Here is a 17,709-nt window from a genome sequence, read left to right as displayed (position 1 = left end):
GGTTAGACGGTTAGGGTTAGAGGGTTAGGGTTAGAGGGTTAGAGTTAGGGTTAGATGGTTTGGGTTAGAGGGTTTGGGTTAGAGGGTTAGGGTTGGAGGGTTAGGGTTAGGGTTAGAGGGTTAGGGTTAGAGGGTTAGGGTTAGATGGTTGGGGTTAGGGTTAGGGTTAGAGGGTTAGGGTTAGGGTTAGAGGGTTAGGGTTAGGGTTAGAGTTACGGTTAGAGGGCTAGGGTTCGAGGGATAGGGTTAGGGTTAGAGGGTTTGGGTTAGATGGTTAGGGTTAGAGGGTTAGGGTTAGGGTGAGAGGGTTAAGGTTTGACTGTTAGGGTTAGAGGGTTAGGGTTAGAGGGTTAGGGTTAGGGTTAGAGGGTTAGGGTTAGAGGGTTGGGGTTAGGGTTAGAGGGTTAGGTTTAGATGGTAAGGGTTAGATGGTTAGGGTGAGATGGCTGGGGTTAGATGGTTAGGGTTAGAGGGTTAGGGTTAGATGGTTAGGTTTAGAGGGTTAGGGTTAGACGGTTATGGTTAGGGATAGGGTTAGAGGGTTACGGTTAGAGGGTTAGGGTTAGGGTTAGAGGGTTAGGTTTAGAGGGTTAGGGTAAGGGTTAGAGGGTAAGGGTTAGAGGGTTAGGGTTAGGGTTGGATGGTTTGGGTTAGAGGGTTAGGGTTAGAGGGTTACGGTTAGAGGGTTAGGGTTATAGGGTTAGGGTTAGGGTTAGAGGGTTAGGGTTAGAGGGTTAGGGTTAGAGGGTTAGGGTTACGGTTAGAGGGTTAGGGTTAGAGGGTTAGGGTTAGAGGGTTAGGGCTGGATGGTTGGGGTTAGATGGTTGGGGCTAGAGGGTTAGGGTTAGGGTTAGAGGGTTACGGTCAGAGGGTTAGGGTTAGGGTTAGAGGGTTAGGGTTAGGGTTAGGGTTAGATGGTTGGGGTTAGATGGTTGGGGTTAGAGGGTTAGGGTTAGGGTTAGGGTTAGGGTTAGGGTTAGATGGTTCGGGTTAGAGGGTTGGGGTTAGGGTGAGAGGTTTAAGATTAGACGGTTAGGGTTAGAGGGTTAGGGTTCGTGGGTTCGGGTTAGGGTTAGATGGTTAGGGTTAGAGGGTTTGGGATAGAGGGTTAGGGTTAGAGGGTTAGGGTTTGGGTTAGAGGGTTAGGGTTAGAGGGTAAGGGTTAGGGTTCAATGGTTAGGGTTAGATGGTTAGAGGGTTAGGGTTAGGGTTAGAGGGTTAGGGTTAGAGGGTTAGGGTTAGAGGGTAATGGTTAGGGTTCAATGGTTAGGGTTAGAGGGTTAGGGTTAGAGGGTTAGGGTTAGAGGGTTAGGGTTAGGGTTAGATGGTTAGGGTTAGAGGGTTAGGGTTAGAGGGTTAGGGTTAGGGTTAGGGTTAGATGGTTGTGGTTAAATGGTTGGGGTTAGAGGGTTAGGGTTAGACGGTTAGGGTTAGAGGGTTAGGGTTAGAGGCTTAGGGTTAGGGTTATATGGTTTGGGTTAGAGGGTTTGGGTTAGAGGGTTAGGGTTAGAAGGTTAGGGTTAGGGTTAGATGGTTAGGGTTAGATGGTTGGGGTTAAATGGTTGGGGTTAGAGGGTTAGGGTTAGACAGTTAGGGTTAGGGTTAGGGTTAGGGTTAGGGTTAGGGTTAGGGTTAGGGTTAGGGTTAGAGGGTTAGGGTTAGAGGGTTGGGGTTAGGGTTAGAGGGTTAGGTTTAGATGTTAAGGGTTAGATGGTTAGGGTGAGATGGCTGGGGTTAGATGGTTAGGGTTAGAGGGTTAGGGTTAGATGGTTAGGTTTAGAGGGTTAGGGTTAGACGGTTATGGTTAGGGATAGGGTTAGAGGGTTACGGTTAGAGGGTTAGGGTTAGGGTTAGAGGGTTAGGTTTAGAGGGTTAGGGTAAGGGTTAGAGGGTAAGGGTTAGAGGGTTAGGGTTAGGGTTGGATGGTTTGGGTTAGAGGGTTAGGGTTAGAGGGTTACGGTTAGAGGGTTAGGGTTATAGGGTTAGGGTTAGGGTTAGAGGGTTAGGGTTAGAGGGTTAGGGTTAGAGGGTTAGGGTTACGGTTAGAGGGTTAGGGTTAGAGGGTTAGGGTTAGAGGGTTAGGGCTGGATGGTTGGGGTTAGATGGTTGGGGCTAGAGGGTTAGGGTTAGGGTTAGAGGGTTACGGTCAGAGGGTTAGGGTTAGGGTTAGAGGGTTAGGGTTAGGGTTAGGGTTAGATGGTTGGGGTTAGATGGTTGGGGTTAGAGGGTTAGGGTTAGGGTTAGGGTTAGGGTTAGGGTTAGATGGTTCGGGTTAGAGGGTTGGGGTTAGGGTGAGAGGTTTAAGATTAGACGGTTAGGGTTAGAGGGTTAGGGTTCGTGGGTTCGGGTTAGGGTTAGATGGTTAGGGTTAGAGGGTTTGGGATAGAGGGTTAGGGTTAGAGGGTTAGGGTTTGGGTTAGAGGGTTAGGGTTAGAGGGTAAGGGTTAGGGTTCAATGGTTAGGGTTAGATGGTTAGAGGGTTAGGGTTAGGGTTAGAGGGTTAGGGTTAGAGGGTTAGGGTTAGAGGGTAATGGTTAGGGTTCAATGGTTGGGGTTAGAGGGTTAGGGTTAGAGGGTTAGGGTTAGAGGGTTAGGGTTAGGGTTAGATGGTTAGGGTTAGAGGGTTAGGGTTAGAGGGTTAGGGTTAGGGTTAGGGTTAGATGGTTGTGGTTAAATGGTTGGGGTTAGAGGGTTAGGGTTAGACGGTTAGGGTTAGAGGGTTAGGGTTAGAGGCTTAGGGTTAGGGTTATATGGTTTGGGTTAGAGGGTTTGGGTTAGAGGGTTAGGGTTAGAAGGTTAGGGTTAGGGTTAGGGTTAGATGGTTAGGGTTAGATGGTTGGGGTTAAATGGTTGGGGTTAGAGGGTTAGGGTTAGACAGTTAGGGTTAGAGGGTTAGGGTTAGGGTTATATGGTTTGGGTTAGAGGGTTAGTGTTAGAGGGTTAGGGTTAGAGGGTTAGAGGGTTAGGGTTAGAGGGTTAGGGTTAGATGGTTAGGGTTAGGGTTAGAGCGTTAGGGTTAGGGTTAGAGGGTTAGGGTTTGAGGGTTAGGGTTAGGGTTAGGGTTAGGGTTAGGGTTAGGGTCAGGGTTAGAGTTACGGTTAGAGGGTTAGGGTTAGAGGGTTAGGGTTAGGGTTAGATGGTTAGGGTTAGATGGTTGGGGTTAGAGGGTTAGAGGGTTAGGGTTAGAGGGTAAAGATTAGATGGTTAGGGTTAGAGGGTTAGGGTTAGAGGGTTAGGGTTAGAGGGTTAGGGTTAGGGTTAGGGTTAGATGGTTAGGGTTAGATGGTTGGGGTTAGAGGGTTAGGGTTCGACGGTTAGGGTTAGAGGGTTAGGGTTAGGACTAGGGTTAGATGGTTTGGGTTAGAGGGTTAGGGTTAGAGGGTTAGGGTTAGGGTTAGAGGGTTAGGGTTAGGGTTAGGGTTAGAGGGTTAGGGTTAGGGTTAGAGGGTTAGGGTTAGAGGGTTAGGGTTAGGGTTAGGGGTAGAGTTACGGTTAGAGGGTTAGGGTTAGAGGGTTAGGGTTAGGGTTAGATGGTTAGGGTTAGAGTTAGGGTTAGGGTTGGAGTCGAGCTCTAGTGCTGAGGTTGCTGTGTAGTGTATCACTGCTCGTATTGTAATATTGCAACTTGGACTACTGGATTGACTCTGTACATTTCACTGCTATTTGCTGATCTGCCAACAAGCTTGTGTTCCAGACACACCCCCTATTCAGGTAAGTCCTCTCTTATGTGGGCGTGCTCTTAGCCAGGTGCAACCCAAATCACACGAGCAGCTGTATTTTATCACCTATTTATGGTCCTGCCCTTGAAGCGTTAGCTTCAAGCGTTGGCCCATTTGTAGTCGCTCTCGTGTGAAGACGCTCTGTGTAAAGACACACGTCTACCTCTGCACGTCAAATAGAAGTGCATTACTGACTAAATCTGTTTTATTGTTGTCGTTTGTTGTTGTCCCTTGCTGTTGTTTTTCTTGTTATTATTGCTGGTTCAGTCTTATTTGGCACTTACTTTGTCCTAGCTGGTTTCAGGGTTGTACCGGCATATCTGCTGCTAACTGCTCAGCCATCAGCAAGGGTGTGAGCCAAGCAACTCCCGCTAATCAGTAAACCCTTTGTCTAACTTTCTGGGCGTGTCCTCCTTCCGCTGGACAGGGATAAATACCCTGCACTACAAACTAACTCTGAGTCGAGCTCTAGTGCTGAGGTTGCTGTGTAGTGTATCACTGCTCGTATTGTAATATTGCAACTTGGACTACTGGATTGACTCTGTACATTTCACTGCTATTTGCTGATCTGCCAACAAGCTTGTGTTCCAGACACACCCCCTATTCAGGGAAGTCCTCTCTTATGTGGGCGTGCTCTTAGCCAGGTGCAACCCTAATCACACGAGCAGCTGTATTCTATCACCTATTTATGGTCCTGCCCTTGAAGCGTTAGCTTCAAGCGTTGGCCCATTTGTAGTCGCTCTCGTGTGAAGACGCTCTGTGTAAAGACGCACGTCTACCTCTGCACGTCAACCGAAGCAAGGACACCGAACAAGGCAAACCTGCCTTCTTTCTCTCACTCCATACAAAATGTGCTACTACCGCATCCCTACAACTTCAAGGTCACCCAGAAAGCGTCGTTATACCATACGCCGATGCAATCCGGGTAACCTCAGGTCCCTGCAGCAAACATCTTCTGCAAAGACCTCCTTATCTGTTGGCTTGTGGAATTGTCGATCTGCAGTTAACAAGGCAGACTTCATTTCTGGTCATGCCAACCAACTCTCCTTAGAGCTCCTTGCTCTCACTGAGACATGGATTAAACCGGAAGATAGCGCAACCCCGGCTGCACTCTCCACTAACTACTCATTCTCCCACACATCCAGACCATCTGGCCGTGGTGGTGGGACTGGCCTGCTAATTTCCAACACATGGAAATTTAATCCACTGCTGCCTTTAAACAACTTTGCCTCCTTTGAATATCACGCCGTCTTGGTGACTGCTCCGGTGAAAGCCTATGTGGTCGTCATCTACCGTCCACCAGGACAACTAGGTGACTTTCTACATGAGCTTGACACCCTGCTGTCATCAATCCCTGAGCATGAGTGTCCCATGCTCGTCCTCGGAGACATGAACATTCACTTGGACAGTGCGAGCTCGGCTGACTTCCTGTCTTTGGTTCGCTCGTTCGACCTAAGACAGATCCCGACTCCACCGACTCACAAGGCTGGCGAAGAGCTTGATCTCATTCTTGCTCGGAGCTGTACCACCGACAACCTATGGGTCACTCCTCTTCATCTCTCTGACCACTTCTTCATCCACTTCAATGTCCAGCTACCAAAACAACCCCCCAACTCCCCACCCATGGTTACTATCCGCAGCAATCTCCGCAACTTGTCTCCCACCCACTTCTCCTCTGTGCTCTCCTCTTCTCTTCCACCCCACGGCACTTTCTCCTCTCTGCAGGTTAATGATGCCACTGACTCCCTCTGCTCCACCTTGAGCTCATGTCTGGATAGCCTGTGTCCACTATCCACCAGACCTGCTCGTTCAACCCAGTCGCACCCTTGGCTGACTGACACCCTCCGGACAACGCGCACCGACCTCAGAGCAGCCGAGAGGAAATGGCACAAATCCAAAACAACTGAGGATCTTGCTAGCTACCAGACACTGCTGTCCTCCTCCTCCAGCATCACTGCTGCCAAGAAGGCCTTCTTCAACGATAGGATCAACGGTGCCACAGACACACGTAAGTTATTCGCCACCTTCAAGTCTCTGCTTTACCCTCCACCACCTCCCCCAGCTACTAACCTCACTGCCGACTGCCTTGCCTCCTTTTTTACTAACAAAGTGGCAGCCATCAGCAGCCAATTCACTAAACAACTTACTCACAACCTGTCTTCTCCAGCCCTAGGCTCATCGTTCCCTGGTTTCACCCCCCTCGCTGAAAGTGAGGTATCTAAACTACTAACATGTAGCCGTCCCACTACCTGTCCGCTAGATCCGATCCCATCCAACCTCCTTCAAGCCATATCACCGACTATCACCCCGGCAATCACACATGTGATTAATTCTTCCCTAACTTCCGGCACTTTCCCTTCCGCTTTCAAAGCGGCTCGGGTCGCACCACTGCTCAAAAAACCCTCACTCGATCCCAATCAAGTAGGAAACTATCGGCCGGTCTCTCTCCTCCCATTCCTTTCCAAAACCTTAGAGAGGGCGGTCTCTAGACAGGTTACAGAGTACCTGTCAAGAAACAACCTTCTTGATACACTTCAATCTGGCTTCAAAAGTGGTCACTCCACTGAAACAGCCCTGTTGTCTGTGACAGAGGCCTTAAAAACTGCTAGAGCTGCTGCCAAATCCTCGGTCCTCATTCTGCTAGACTTATCAGCTGCTTTTGACACTGTCAATCATTGCATACTCCTGTCCATACTCTCAAGCATGGGCATAACGGGCAGTGCACTTTCCTGGTTCGAATCTTACCTTACTGGGCGCTCGTTCAGTGTGACATGGCGAGGCCAGCTGTCTGTGCCTCACAACCTCACCACAGGGGTGCCCCAAGGCTCGGTGCTAGGACCCCTCCTCTTTGCCATATACACCACCTCACTGGGCCCGATCATCCGCTCACATGGCTTTTCATATCACTGCTATGCGGATGATACTCAACTCTATCTGTCCTTCCCGCCAGACGACCCTACTATCTCGACGCGGATCTCGGATTGTCTCGCTGACATATCCACATGGATGAAGGATTATCATCTTCAACTAAATCTGGCGAAAACGGAACTGCTGGTCTTCCCGGCCAAACAAGGTATTTATCACAACATTGATATTAAAATCGACTCTCTATCTCTTGTTCCTACCAAGGCTGCAAGGAATCTTGGTGTCATTATTGATGACCAACTGACATTCTCGGACCATGTTGCCGCAGTCTCCCGGTCCTGCCGCTTCGCACTACTCAACATCCGAAAAGTCAGGCCGTACCTGACCCAATATGCCACTCAACTGCTGGTACAAACCTTGGTGATGTCCCGTCTCGACTACTGCAATGCCCTCTTAACAGGCTTGCCGGCCTGTGCGGTGAAGCCACTTCAGATGATACAGAATGCGGCGGCGCGACTGGTGTTCAACCAGCCAAAGAGGGCACATGTAACTCCGCTGCTCATCGACCTCCACTGGTTACCTGTAGCCGCCCGCATCAAGTTCAAGTCTCTTATGCTGGCCTACAGAGTGATTGTTGGGAATGCTCCCGCCTACTTAAATGCTCTTGTAAGAGCACATGTTGCCCCCCGGATGCTGCGCTCGTCAAATGAGCGTCGCCTGGCTCTGCCGGCCATACAGCCACGGCAATCCAGGCTATTCTCATTTGTAGTTCCACGTTGGTGGAACTACAAATAGGGTTAGAGGGTTAGGGTTAGAGGGTTAGGGTTAGGGTTAGGGTTAGGGTTAGAGTTACGGTTAGAGGGTTAGGGTTAGGGTTAGATGGTTAGGGTTAGATGGTTGGGGTTAGAGGGTTAGAGGGTTAGGGTTAGGGTGAGAGGGTTAAGGTGAGACGGTTAGGGTTAGAGGGTCAGGGTTAGAGGGTTAGGGTTAGGGTTAGAAGGTTAGGGTTAGAGGGTTAGGGTTAGAGGGTTAGGGTTAGGGTTAGAGGGTTAGGGTTAGGGTTAGGGGTAAGGTTAGAGGGTTAGGGTTAGAGGGTTAGGGTTAGAGGGTTAGGGTTAGGGTTCAATGGTTAGGGTTAGATGGTTAGGGTTAGAGGATTAGGGTTAGAGGGTTAGGGTTAGGGTTAGAGGGTTTGGGTTAGAGGGTTAGGGTTAGGGTGAGAGGGTTAAGGTGAGACGGTTAGGGTTAGAGGGTCAGGGTTAGAGGGTTAGGGTTAGGGTTAGAGGGTTAGGGTTAGAGGGTTAGGGTTAGAGGGTTAGGGTTAGGGTTAGAGGGTTAGGGTTAGGGTTAGGTGTAAGGTTAGAGGGATAGGGTTAGAGGGTTAGGGTTAGAGGGTTAGGGTTAGATGGTTAGGGTTAGAGGGTTAGGGTTAGAGGGTTAGGGTTAGGGTTAGAGGGTTAGGGTTAGAGGGTTAGGGTTAGGGTTAGGGTTAGGGTTAGATGGTTAGGGTTAAATGGTTGGGGTTAGATGGTTGGGGTTAGAGGGTTAGGGTTAGATGGTTAGGGTTAGGGTTAGGGTTAGAGGGTTAGGGTTAGGGTTAGGGTTAGGGTTTCGGTTAGAGGGTTAGGGTTAGAGGGTTAAGGTTAGGGTTAGGGTTAGAGGGTTTGGGTTAGATGGTTAGGGCTGGAGGGTTAGGGTTAGGGTGAGAGGGTTAAGGTTAGACGGTTAGGGTTTGAGGGTTAGTGTTAGAGGGTTAGGGTTAGGGTTAGATGGTTAGGGTTAGAGGGTTAGGGTTAGAGGGTTAGGGTTAGAGGGTTAGGGTTAGGGTTAGAGGGTTAGGGTTTAGGTTAGAGGGTTAGGGTTAGAGGGTTAGGGTTAGGGATAGGGTTAGAGGGTTTGGGTTAGGGTTAGAGGGTTAGGGTTAGAGGGTTAGGGGTAGGGTTAGAGGGTTAGGGTTAGAGGGTTAGGGTTCGAGGGTTAGGTTTAGATGGTTAGGGTTAGAGGGTTAGGGTTACGGTTAGAGGGTTAGGGTTAGAGGGTTAGGGTTAGAGGGTTAGGGCTGGATGGTTGGGGTTAGATGGTTGGGGCTAGAGGGTTAGGGTTAGGGTTAGAGGGTTAGGGTTCGTGGGTTAGGGTTAGGGTTAGATGGTTAGGGTTAGAGGGTTTGGGATAGAGGGTTAGGGTTAGAGGGTTAGGGTTTGGGTTAGAGGGTTAGGGTTAGAGGGTAAGGGTTAGGGTTCAATGGTTAGGGTTAGATGGTTAGGGTTTTAGGGTTAGGGTTAGGGTTAGAGGGTTAGGGTTAGAGGGTAAGGGTTAGGGTTCAATGGTTAGGGTTAGAGGGTTAGGGTTAGAGGGTTAGGGTTAGGGTTAGATGGTTAGGGTTAGAGGGTTAGGGTTAGAGGGTTAGGGTTAGAGGGTTAGGGTTAGAGGGTTAGGGTTAGGGTTAGATGGTTAGGGTTAGATGGTTGGGGTTAAATGGTTGGGGTTAGAGGGTTAGGGTTAGACGGTTAGGGTGAGAGGGTTAGGGTTAGAGGGTTAGGGTTAGGGTTATATGGTTTGGGTTAGAGGGTTTGGGTTAGAGGGTTAGGGTTAGAGGGTTAGGGTTAGGGTTAGGGTTTGATGGTTAGGGTTAGATGGTTGGGGTTAAATGGTTGGGGTTAGAGGGTTAGGGTTAGACAGTTAGGGTTAGAGTGTTAGGGTTAGGGTAATATGGTTTGGGTTAGAGGGTTAGGGTTAGAGGGTTAGGGTAGAGGGTTAGAGGGTTAGGGTTAGATTGTTAGGGTTAGGGTTAGAGCGTTAGGGTTAGGGTTAGAGGATTAGGGTTTGAGGGTTTGGGTTAGGGGTAGGGTTAGGGTTAGGGTTAGAGTTACGGTTAGAGGGTTAGGGTTAGAGGGTTAGGGTTAGGGTTAGATGGTTAGGGTTAGATGGTTGGGGTTAGAGGGTTAGAGGGTAGGGTTAGAGGGTAAAGGTTAGATGGTTAGGGTTAGAGGGTCAGGGTTAGAGGGTTAGGGTTAGGGTTAGGGGTAAGGTTAGAGGGTTAGGGTTAGAGGGTTAGGGTTAGATGGTTAGGGTTAGGGTTCAATGGTTAGGGTTAGATGGTTAGGGTTAGAGGGTTAGGGTTAGAGGGTTAGGGTTAGGGTTTGAGGGTTAGGGTTAGAGGGTTAGGGTTAGGGTTAGATGGTTAGGGTTAGATGGTTGGGGTTAGAGGGTTAGGGTTAGAGGGTTAGGGTTAGGGTTAGAGGGTTAGGGTTTAGGTTAGAGGGTTAGGGTTAGACAGTTAGGGTTAGAGGGTTAGGGTTAGGGTAATATGGTTTGGGTTAGAGGGTTAGGGTTAGAGGGTTAGGGTAGAGGGTTAGAGGGTTAGGGTTAGATTGTTAGGGTTAGGGTTAGAGCGTTAGGGTTAGGGTTAGAGGGTTAGGGTTTGAGGGTTTGGGTTAGGGGTAGGGTTAGGGTTAAGGTTAGAGTTACGGTTAGAGGGTTAGGGTTAGAGGGTTAGGGTTAGGGTTAGATGGTTAGGGTTAGATGGTTGGGGTTAGAGGGTTAGAGGGTAGGGTTAGAGGGTAAAGGTTAGATGGTTAGGGTTAGAGGGTCAGGGTTAGAGGGTTAGGGTTAGGGTTAGGGGTAAGGTTAGAGGGTTAGGGTTAGAGGGTTAGGGTTAGATGGTTAGGGTTAGGGTTCAATGGTTGGGGTTAGATGGTTAGGGTTAGAGGGTTAGGGTTAGAGGGTTAGGGTTAGGGTTTGAGGGTTAGGGTTAGAGGGTTAGGGTTAGGGTTAGGGTTAGATGGTTAGGGTTAGATGGTTGGGGTTAGAGGGTTAGGGTTAGAGGGTTAGGGTTAGGGTTAGAGGGTTAGGGTTTAGGTTAGAGGGTTAGGGTTAGAGGGTTAGGGTTAGGGATAGGGTTAGAGGGTTTGGGTTAGGGTTAGAGGGTTAGGGTTAGAGGGTTAGGGGTAGGGTTAGAGGGTTAGGGTTAGAGGGTTAGGGTTCGAGGGTTAGGTTTAGATGGTTAGGGTTAGAGGGTTAGGGTTACGGTTAGAGGGTTAGGGTTAGAGGGTTTGGGTTAGAGGGTTAGGGCTGGATGGTTGGGGTTAGATGGTTGGGGCTAGAGGGTTAGGGTTAGGGTTAGAGGGTTAGGGTCAGAGGGTTAGGGTTAGGGTTAGTAGGGTTAGGGTTAGGGTTAGATGGTTGGGGTTAGATGGTTGGGGTTAGAGGGTTAGGGTTAGGGTTACGGTTAGGGTTAGGGTTAGATGGTTGGGGTTAGAGGGTTGGGGTTAGGGTGAGAGGTTTAAGATTAGACGGTTAGGGTTAGAGGGTTAGGGTTCGTGGGTTAGGGTTAGGGTTAGATGGTTAGGGTTAGAGGGTTTGGGATAGAGGGTTAGGGTTAGAGGGTTAGGGTTTGGGTTAGAGGGTTAGGGTTAGAGGGTAAGGGTTAGGGTTCAATGGTTAGGGTTAGAGGGTTAGGGTTAGGGTTAGGGTTAGAGGGTTAGGGTTAGAGGGTAAGGGTTAGGGTTCAATGGTTAGGGTTAGAGGGTTAGGGTTAGAGGGTTAGGGTTAGGGTTAGATGGTTAGGGTTAGAGGGTTAGGGTTAGAGGGTTAGGGTTAGAGGGTTAGGGTTAGAGGGTTAGGGTTAGGGTTAGGGTTAGATGGTTAGGGTTAGATGGTTGGGGTTAAATGGTTGGGGTTAGAGGGTTAGGGTTAGACGGTTAGGGTGAGAGGGTTAGGGTTAGAGGGTTAGGGTTAGGGTTATATGGTTTGGGTTAGAGGGTTTGGGTTAGAGGGTTAGGGTTAGAGGGTTAGGGTTAGGGTTAGGGTTTGATGGTTAGGGTTAGATGGTTGGGGTTAAATGGTTGGGGTTAGAGGGTTAGGGTTAGACAGTTAGGGTTAGAGGGTTAGGGTTAGGGTAATATGGTTTGGGTTAGAGGGTTAGGGTTAGAGGGTTAGGGTAGAGGGTTAGAGGGTTAGGGTTAGATTGTTAGGGTTAGGGTTAGAGCGTTAGGGTTAGGGTTAGAGGGTTAGGGTTTGAGGGTTTGGGTTAGGGGTAGGGTTAGGGTTAGGGTTAGAGTTACGGTTAGAGGGTTAGGGTTAGAGGGTTAGGGTTAGGGTTAGATGGTTAGGGTTAGATGGTTGGGGTTAGAGGGTTAGAGGGTAGGGTTAGAGGGTAAAGGTTAGATGGTTAGGGTTAGAGGGTCAGGGTTAGAGGGTTAGGGTTAGGGTTAGGGGTAAGGTTAGAGGGTTAGGGTTAGAGGGTTAGGGTTAGATGGTTAGGGTTAGGGTTCAATGGTTAGGGTTAGATGGTTAGGGTTAGAGGGTTAGGGTTAGAGGGTTAGGGTTAGGGTTTGAGAGTTAGGGTTAGAGGGTTAGGGTTAGGGTTAGGGTTAGATGGTTAGGGTTAGATGGTTGGGGTTAGAGGGTTAGGGTTAGACGGTTAGGGTTAGAGGGTTAGGGTTAGGATTAGGGTTAGATGGTTTGGGTTAGAGGGTTAGGGTTAGAGGGTTAGGGTTAGGGTTAGAGGGTTAGGGTTAGATGGTTAGGGTTAGGGTTAGGGTTAGAGGGTTAGGGTTAGGGTTAGAAGGTTAGGGTTAGAGGGTTAGGGTTAGGGTTAGGGTTAGAGTTACGGTTAGAGGGTTAGGGTTAGAGGGTTAGGGTTAGGGTTAGATGGTTAGGGTTAGATGGTGGGGGTTAGAGGGTTAGAGGGTTAGGGTTAGGGTGAGAGGGTTTAGGTTAGACGGTTAGGGTTAGAGGGTCAGGGTTAGAGGGTTAGGGTTAGAGGGTTAGGGTTAGGGTTAGAGGGTTAGGGTTAGAGGGTTAGGGTTAGAGGGTTAGGGTTAGGGTTAGAGGGTTAGGGTTTGGGTTAGGGGTAAGGTTAGAGGGTTCGGGTTAGAGGGTTAGGGTTAGAGGGTTAGGGTTAGGGTTCAATGGTTAGGGTTAGATGGTTAGGGTTAGAGGGTTAGGGTTAGAGGGTTGGGGTTAGGGTTAGAGGGTTAGGGTTAGAGGGTTAGGGTTAGGGTTAGGGTTAGATGGTTAGGGTTAGATGGTTGGGGTTAGATGGTTGGGGTTAGAGGGTTAGGGTTAGATGGTTAGGGTTAGGGTTAGGGTTAGAGGGTTAGGGTTAGGGTTAGGGTCACGGTTAGAGGGTTAGGGTTAGAGGGTTAGGGTCAGGGTTAGGGTTAGAGGGTTTGGGTTAGATGGTTAGGGTTAGAGGGTTAGGGTTAGGGTGAGAGGGTTAAGGTTAGACGGTTAGGGTTTGAGGGTTAGTGTTAGAGGGTTAGGGTTAGGGTTAGATGGTTAGGGTTCGAGGGTTAGGGTTAGAGGGTTAGGGTTAGAGGGTTAGGTTTAGGGTTAGAGGGTTAGGGTTTAGGTTAGAGGGTTAGGGTTAGAGGGTTAGGGTTAGAGGGTTAGGGTTAGGGTTAGAGGGTTTGGGTTTGGGTTAGAGGGTTAGGGTTAGAGGGTTAGGGGTAGGGTTAGAGGGTTAGGGTTAGAGGGTTAGGGTTCGAGGGTTAGGTTTAGATGGTTAGGGTTAGATGGTTGGGGTTAGAGGGTTAGGGTTAGAGGGTTAGGGTTAGAGGGTTAGGGTTGGGGTTAGGGTTAGATGGTTAGGGTTAGATGGTTGGGGTTAGATGGTTGGGGTTAGAGGGTTAGGGTTAGATTGTTAGGGTTAGGGTTAGGGTTAGAGGGTTAGGGTTACGGTTAGAGGGTTAGGGTTAGGGTGAGAGGGTTTGGGTTAGGGTAAGAGGGTTTGGGTTGGATGGTTAGGGTTAGAGGGTTAGGGTTAGGGTTAGGGTTAGGGTTAGGGTTAGAGGGTTAGGGTTAGGGTTAGATGGTTAGGGTTAGAGGGTTAGGGTTAGAGGGTTAGGGTTAGAGGGTTAGGTTTAGGGTTAGAGGGTTAGGGTTTAGGTTAGAGGGTTAGGGTTAGAGGGTTAGGGTTAGAGGGTTAGGGTTAGGGTTAGAGGGTTTGGGTTTGGGTTAGAGGGTTAGGGTTAGAGGGTTAGGGGTAGGGTTAGAGGGTTAGGGTTAGAGGGTTAGGGTTCGAGGGTTAGGTTTAGATGGTTAGGGTTAGATGGTTGGGGTTAGAGGGTTAGGGTAAGAGGGTTAGGGTTAGATGGTTAGGGTTAGATGGTTAGAGGGTTAGGGTTAGATGGTTAGGGTTAGAGGGTTATGGTTAGAGGGTTAGGGTTAGGGTTAGAGGGTTAGGGTTAGAGGGCTAGTGTTAGAGGGTTGTGGTTAGAGGGTTAGGGTTTGAGGGTTAGGGTTAGGGTTAGATGGTTTGGGTTAGAGGGTTAGGGTTAGTGGGTTACGGTTAGAGGGTTAGGGTTAGAGGGTTAGGGTTAGACGGTTAGGGTTAGAGGGTTAGGGTTAGAGGGTTAGAGTTAGGGTTAGATGGTTTGGGTTAGAGGGTTTGGGTTAGAGGGTTAGGGTTGGAGGGTTAGGGTTAGGGTTAGAGGGTTAGGGTTAGAGGGTTAGGGTTAGATGGTTGGGGTTAGGGTTAGGGTTAGAGGGTTAGGGTTAGGGTTAGAGGGTTAGGGTTAGGGTTAGAGATACGGTTAGAGGGCTAGGGTTCGAGGGATAGGGTTAGGGTTAGAGGGTTTGGGTTAGATGGTTAGGGTTAGAGGGTTAGGGTTAGGCTTTAGAGGGTTAGGGTTTAGGTTAGAGGGTTAGGGTTAGAGGGTTAGGGTTAGAGGGTTAGGGTTAGGGTTAGAGGGTTTGGGTTTGGGTTAGAGGGTTAGGGTTAAAGGGTTAGGGGTAGGGTTAGAGGGTTAGGGTTAGAGGGTTAGGGTTCGAGGGTTAGGTTTAGATGGTTAGGGTTAGATGGTTGGGGTTAGAGGGTTAGGGTTAGAGGGTTAGGGTTAGATGGTTAGGGTTAGATGGTTAGAGGGTTAGGGTTAGATGGTTAGGGTTAGAGGGTTATGGTTAGAGGGTTAAGGTTAGGGTTAGAGGGTTAGGGTTAGAGGGCTAGGGTTAGAGGGTTGTGGTTAGAGGGTTAGGGTTTGAGGGTTAGGGTTAGGGTTAGATGGTTTGGGTTAGAGGGTTAGGGTTAGTGGGTTACGGTTAGAGGGTTAGGGTTAGAGGGTTAGGGTTAGGGTTTGAGGGTTAGGGTTAGAGGGTTAGTGGTACGGTTAGAGGGTTAGGGTTAGAGGGTTAGAGGGTTAGGGCTGGATGGTTGGGGTTAGATGGTTGGGGCTAGAGGGTTAGGGTTAGGGTTAGAGGGTTAGGGTTAGAGGGTTAGGGTTACGGTTAGAGGGTTAGGGTTAGAGGGTTAGAGGGTTAGGGCTGGATGGTTGGGGTTAGATGGTTGGGGCTAGAGGGTTAGGGTTAGGGTTAGAGGGTTAGGGCTTAGAGTGTTAGGGTTAGGGTTAGAGGGTTAGGGTTAGAGGGTTAGAGGGTTAGGGTTAGAGGGTTAGGGTTAGAGGGTTAGGGTTAGATAGTTGGGGTTCGATGGTTGGGGTTAGAGGGTTAGGGCTAGAGGGTAAGGGTTAGGGTTAGAGGGTCAGGGTTAGAGGGTTAGGGCTAGATGGTTAGGGTTAGGGTTAGGGTTAGTGTTAGGGTTAGAGGGTTAGGGTTAGAGGATTAGGGTTAGGGTTAGAGGTTTATGGTTAGAGGGTTAGGGTTAGATGGTTAGGGTTAGATGGTTAGGGTTAGAGGGTTAGGGTTAGGGTTAGATAGTTAGGGTCAGAGGGTTAGGGTTAGGGATAGAGGGTTAGGGTTAGATGGTAAGGGTTAGATGGTTGGGTTAGGGTTAGGGTTAGGGTTAGATGGTTGGGTTAGGGTTAGGGTTAGATGGTAAGGAATAGATGGTTGGGGTTAGATGATTGGGGTTAGAGGGTTAGGGTTAGATGGTTAGGGTTAGATGGTTGGGGGTAGATAGTTGGGGCTAGAGGGTTAGGGTTAGAGGGTTAGGGTTAGAGGGTTAAGGTTAGGGTTAGAGGGTTGGAGTTAGAGGGTTGGAGTTAGAGGGTTAGGGTTAGAGGGTTAGGGTTAGTGGGTTAGGGTTAGTGGGTTAGGGTTAGAGGGTTAGGGTTAGAGGGTTAGGGTTAGAGGGTTAGGGGGTTAGGGTTAGAGGGTTAGGGTTAGAGGGTTAGGGTTAGAGGGTTAGGGTTAGATGGTTAGGGTTAGATGGTTTGGGTTAGAGGGTTAGGGTTAGAGGGTTAGGGTTAGGGTTAGGGTTAGGGTTAGGGTTAGAGGGTTAGGGTTAGAGGGTTAGGGTTAGATGGTTAGGGATAGAGGGTTAGTGTTAGAGTGTTAGGGTTAGAGGGTTAGGGTTAGTGTTAGGGTTAGAGGGTTAGGGTTAGAGGGTTAGGGTTAGATGGTTAGGGATAGAGGGTTAGTGTTAGAGTGTTAGGGTTAGAGGGTTAGGGTTAGGGTTAGGGTTAGAGGGTTAGGGTTAGAGGGTTAGGGTTAGATGGTTAGGGATAGAGGGTTAGTGTTAGAGTGTTAGGGTTAGAGGGAGCGATCCAGGTGCCATGTGCTCCACGTTCCTCCACCCCCCTTTCCCAGTTTCTCCAAATAAAAACTAAAAACCGTGTGTTTTTTACCTCAGGTGCATTTTATTTCACTCTGTTTCCTTATTGAACTGAAGAAACAGTTGTGACACTGTGCCTAATTTTGAGTCGGGTACAACCCGAATTTCTAATAAACCGCTTTCTCAAACCTTTAACAAAGTTACAGCGAAGCTGTCAGGATTGATCTGGTGGTTTTGAGATAGTCTTGTCTTTTCGGGCTGGAACATTGTGGGCAGAGTAGCGCGGCGAAATATGGCTAGCATAAGAATATCTGCAAAAATAGTATTTTATTGTAAGTATGAGGTGTGCCGGCAGCGCTGCACACTTTATATTAACAACTACATTTACATTTACATTTAGTCATTTAGCAGACGCTTTTATCCAAAGCGACTTACAAGGGAGAATAACATTCAAGCTACAGTGCGACAGAGATTAGTGTACTAATAACATTACATCACATTTAGTCATTTAGCAGACGCTTCTATCCAAAGCGACTTACAAGGGAGAGTACTAATACAAACAGTACTAATTACAGTACTAATTACAGTTGGTGAGGAGGTAAGACAGGAATGTGAAGGGCGTGTCTCACCTCAGTGGGGGCCTCTGCTGGGAGGGGGTCGAACTCCCCCTGGATGGGGTCCACGGTGTTGAGCTCCACGTTGAACAGGAAGAAGATGAAGCCGTAAAGTGCTGGCCCCAGGCCGTTGCACAGACCCCGGATTCCTGTGATCATCCCCTGGACCAGGCCTGGGCGGGGCCACACACAGAGAACACGATAGAACAGAACAGAACAGAATGAAACAGAATGAAACAGAATTAAACAGAATTAAACAGAATTTAACTGAATTTAACTGAATTAAACTGCTCTGGTTATAATTATAAAATAGATAATAATAAAGAAAAGTCAGGTGAGGTGATTGTGGACACACACACACACACACACACACACACACACACACACACACACGAGAGGAGAGGAAAGAAGGGAACAAGAGTTGATGATGGTGAGATGACAGGAAAGGAAAGAAGGAGACAACTGTGGAGACAGAAGGATGGATGACAGATGGATGGAGGATTTCATTTCATTTCATGACATTGATCAGAGGCTTTTATCCAAAGCGACTTACAATTGTTCAATCACCGACGGACGCAGCCATCAGGAGCAATGAGGGGTTAAGTGTCTTGCTCAAGGACACTACAGCATGCTAGCAGGAGGAGCCTGGGATCCAACCAGCAACCTTTAGATCACTAGACCACCAGCTCTACCGCCTGAGCTACCAGCCCCGTATGGATGGATGGATGGATGGATGTAAAGAAGTGTGGCCTCACCCTGCTTGTCGGCGTCTGCAGACCTGGACACCAGAGCAGAGACAGCTGGGAAGGTGATGGAGGACATGGCCGCCACCGCACCGGCTGCCCACATCATCCTGCACACACACACACACACACACACACACACACACACACACACACACACACACACACACACACACACACACACACACACACACACACACACACACACACAGGTTAGAGATGTGTATCTAGATATATCCCGAGGCTTGTATCGCTACGGTAACACACACCCAACACATATAAACAACCGTAATATTACTAATAATATATCCAAT

General features: G+C 48.9%; 1 protein-coding gene across 1 annotated transcript in view; it reads right to left on the bottom strand.

Annotated features, from left to right (window-relative positions):
* The window catches only part of mfsd14ba (major facilitator superfamily domain containing 14Ba), a gene marked incomplete at both ends in the record, with an annotated part of 35,411 nt that overhangs the window by 2,489 nt on the left and 15,213 nt on the right, over positions 1-17,709 (bottom strand). The window contains 2 exons of the mRNA XM_080017737.1: positions 16,668-16,825; positions 17,408-17,505. Coding sequence (XP_079873863.1) covers positions 16,668-16,825; positions 17,408-17,505 — 256 coding nt within the window. The remainder of the gene's footprint in view (positions 1-16,667; positions 16,826-17,407; positions 17,506-17,709) is intronic.

This window comes from Zeus faber (assembly GCF_960531495.2).
Source record: "Zeus faber genome assembly, chromosome: 17".
Classification (NCBI taxonomy): Eukaryota; Metazoa; Chordata; class Actinopteri; order Zeiformes; family Zeidae; genus Zeus; species Zeus faber.
The sequence above is the reverse complement of the archived record's forward strand: the minus strand, read 5'-3'. Positions and strand labels throughout refer to the sequence as shown.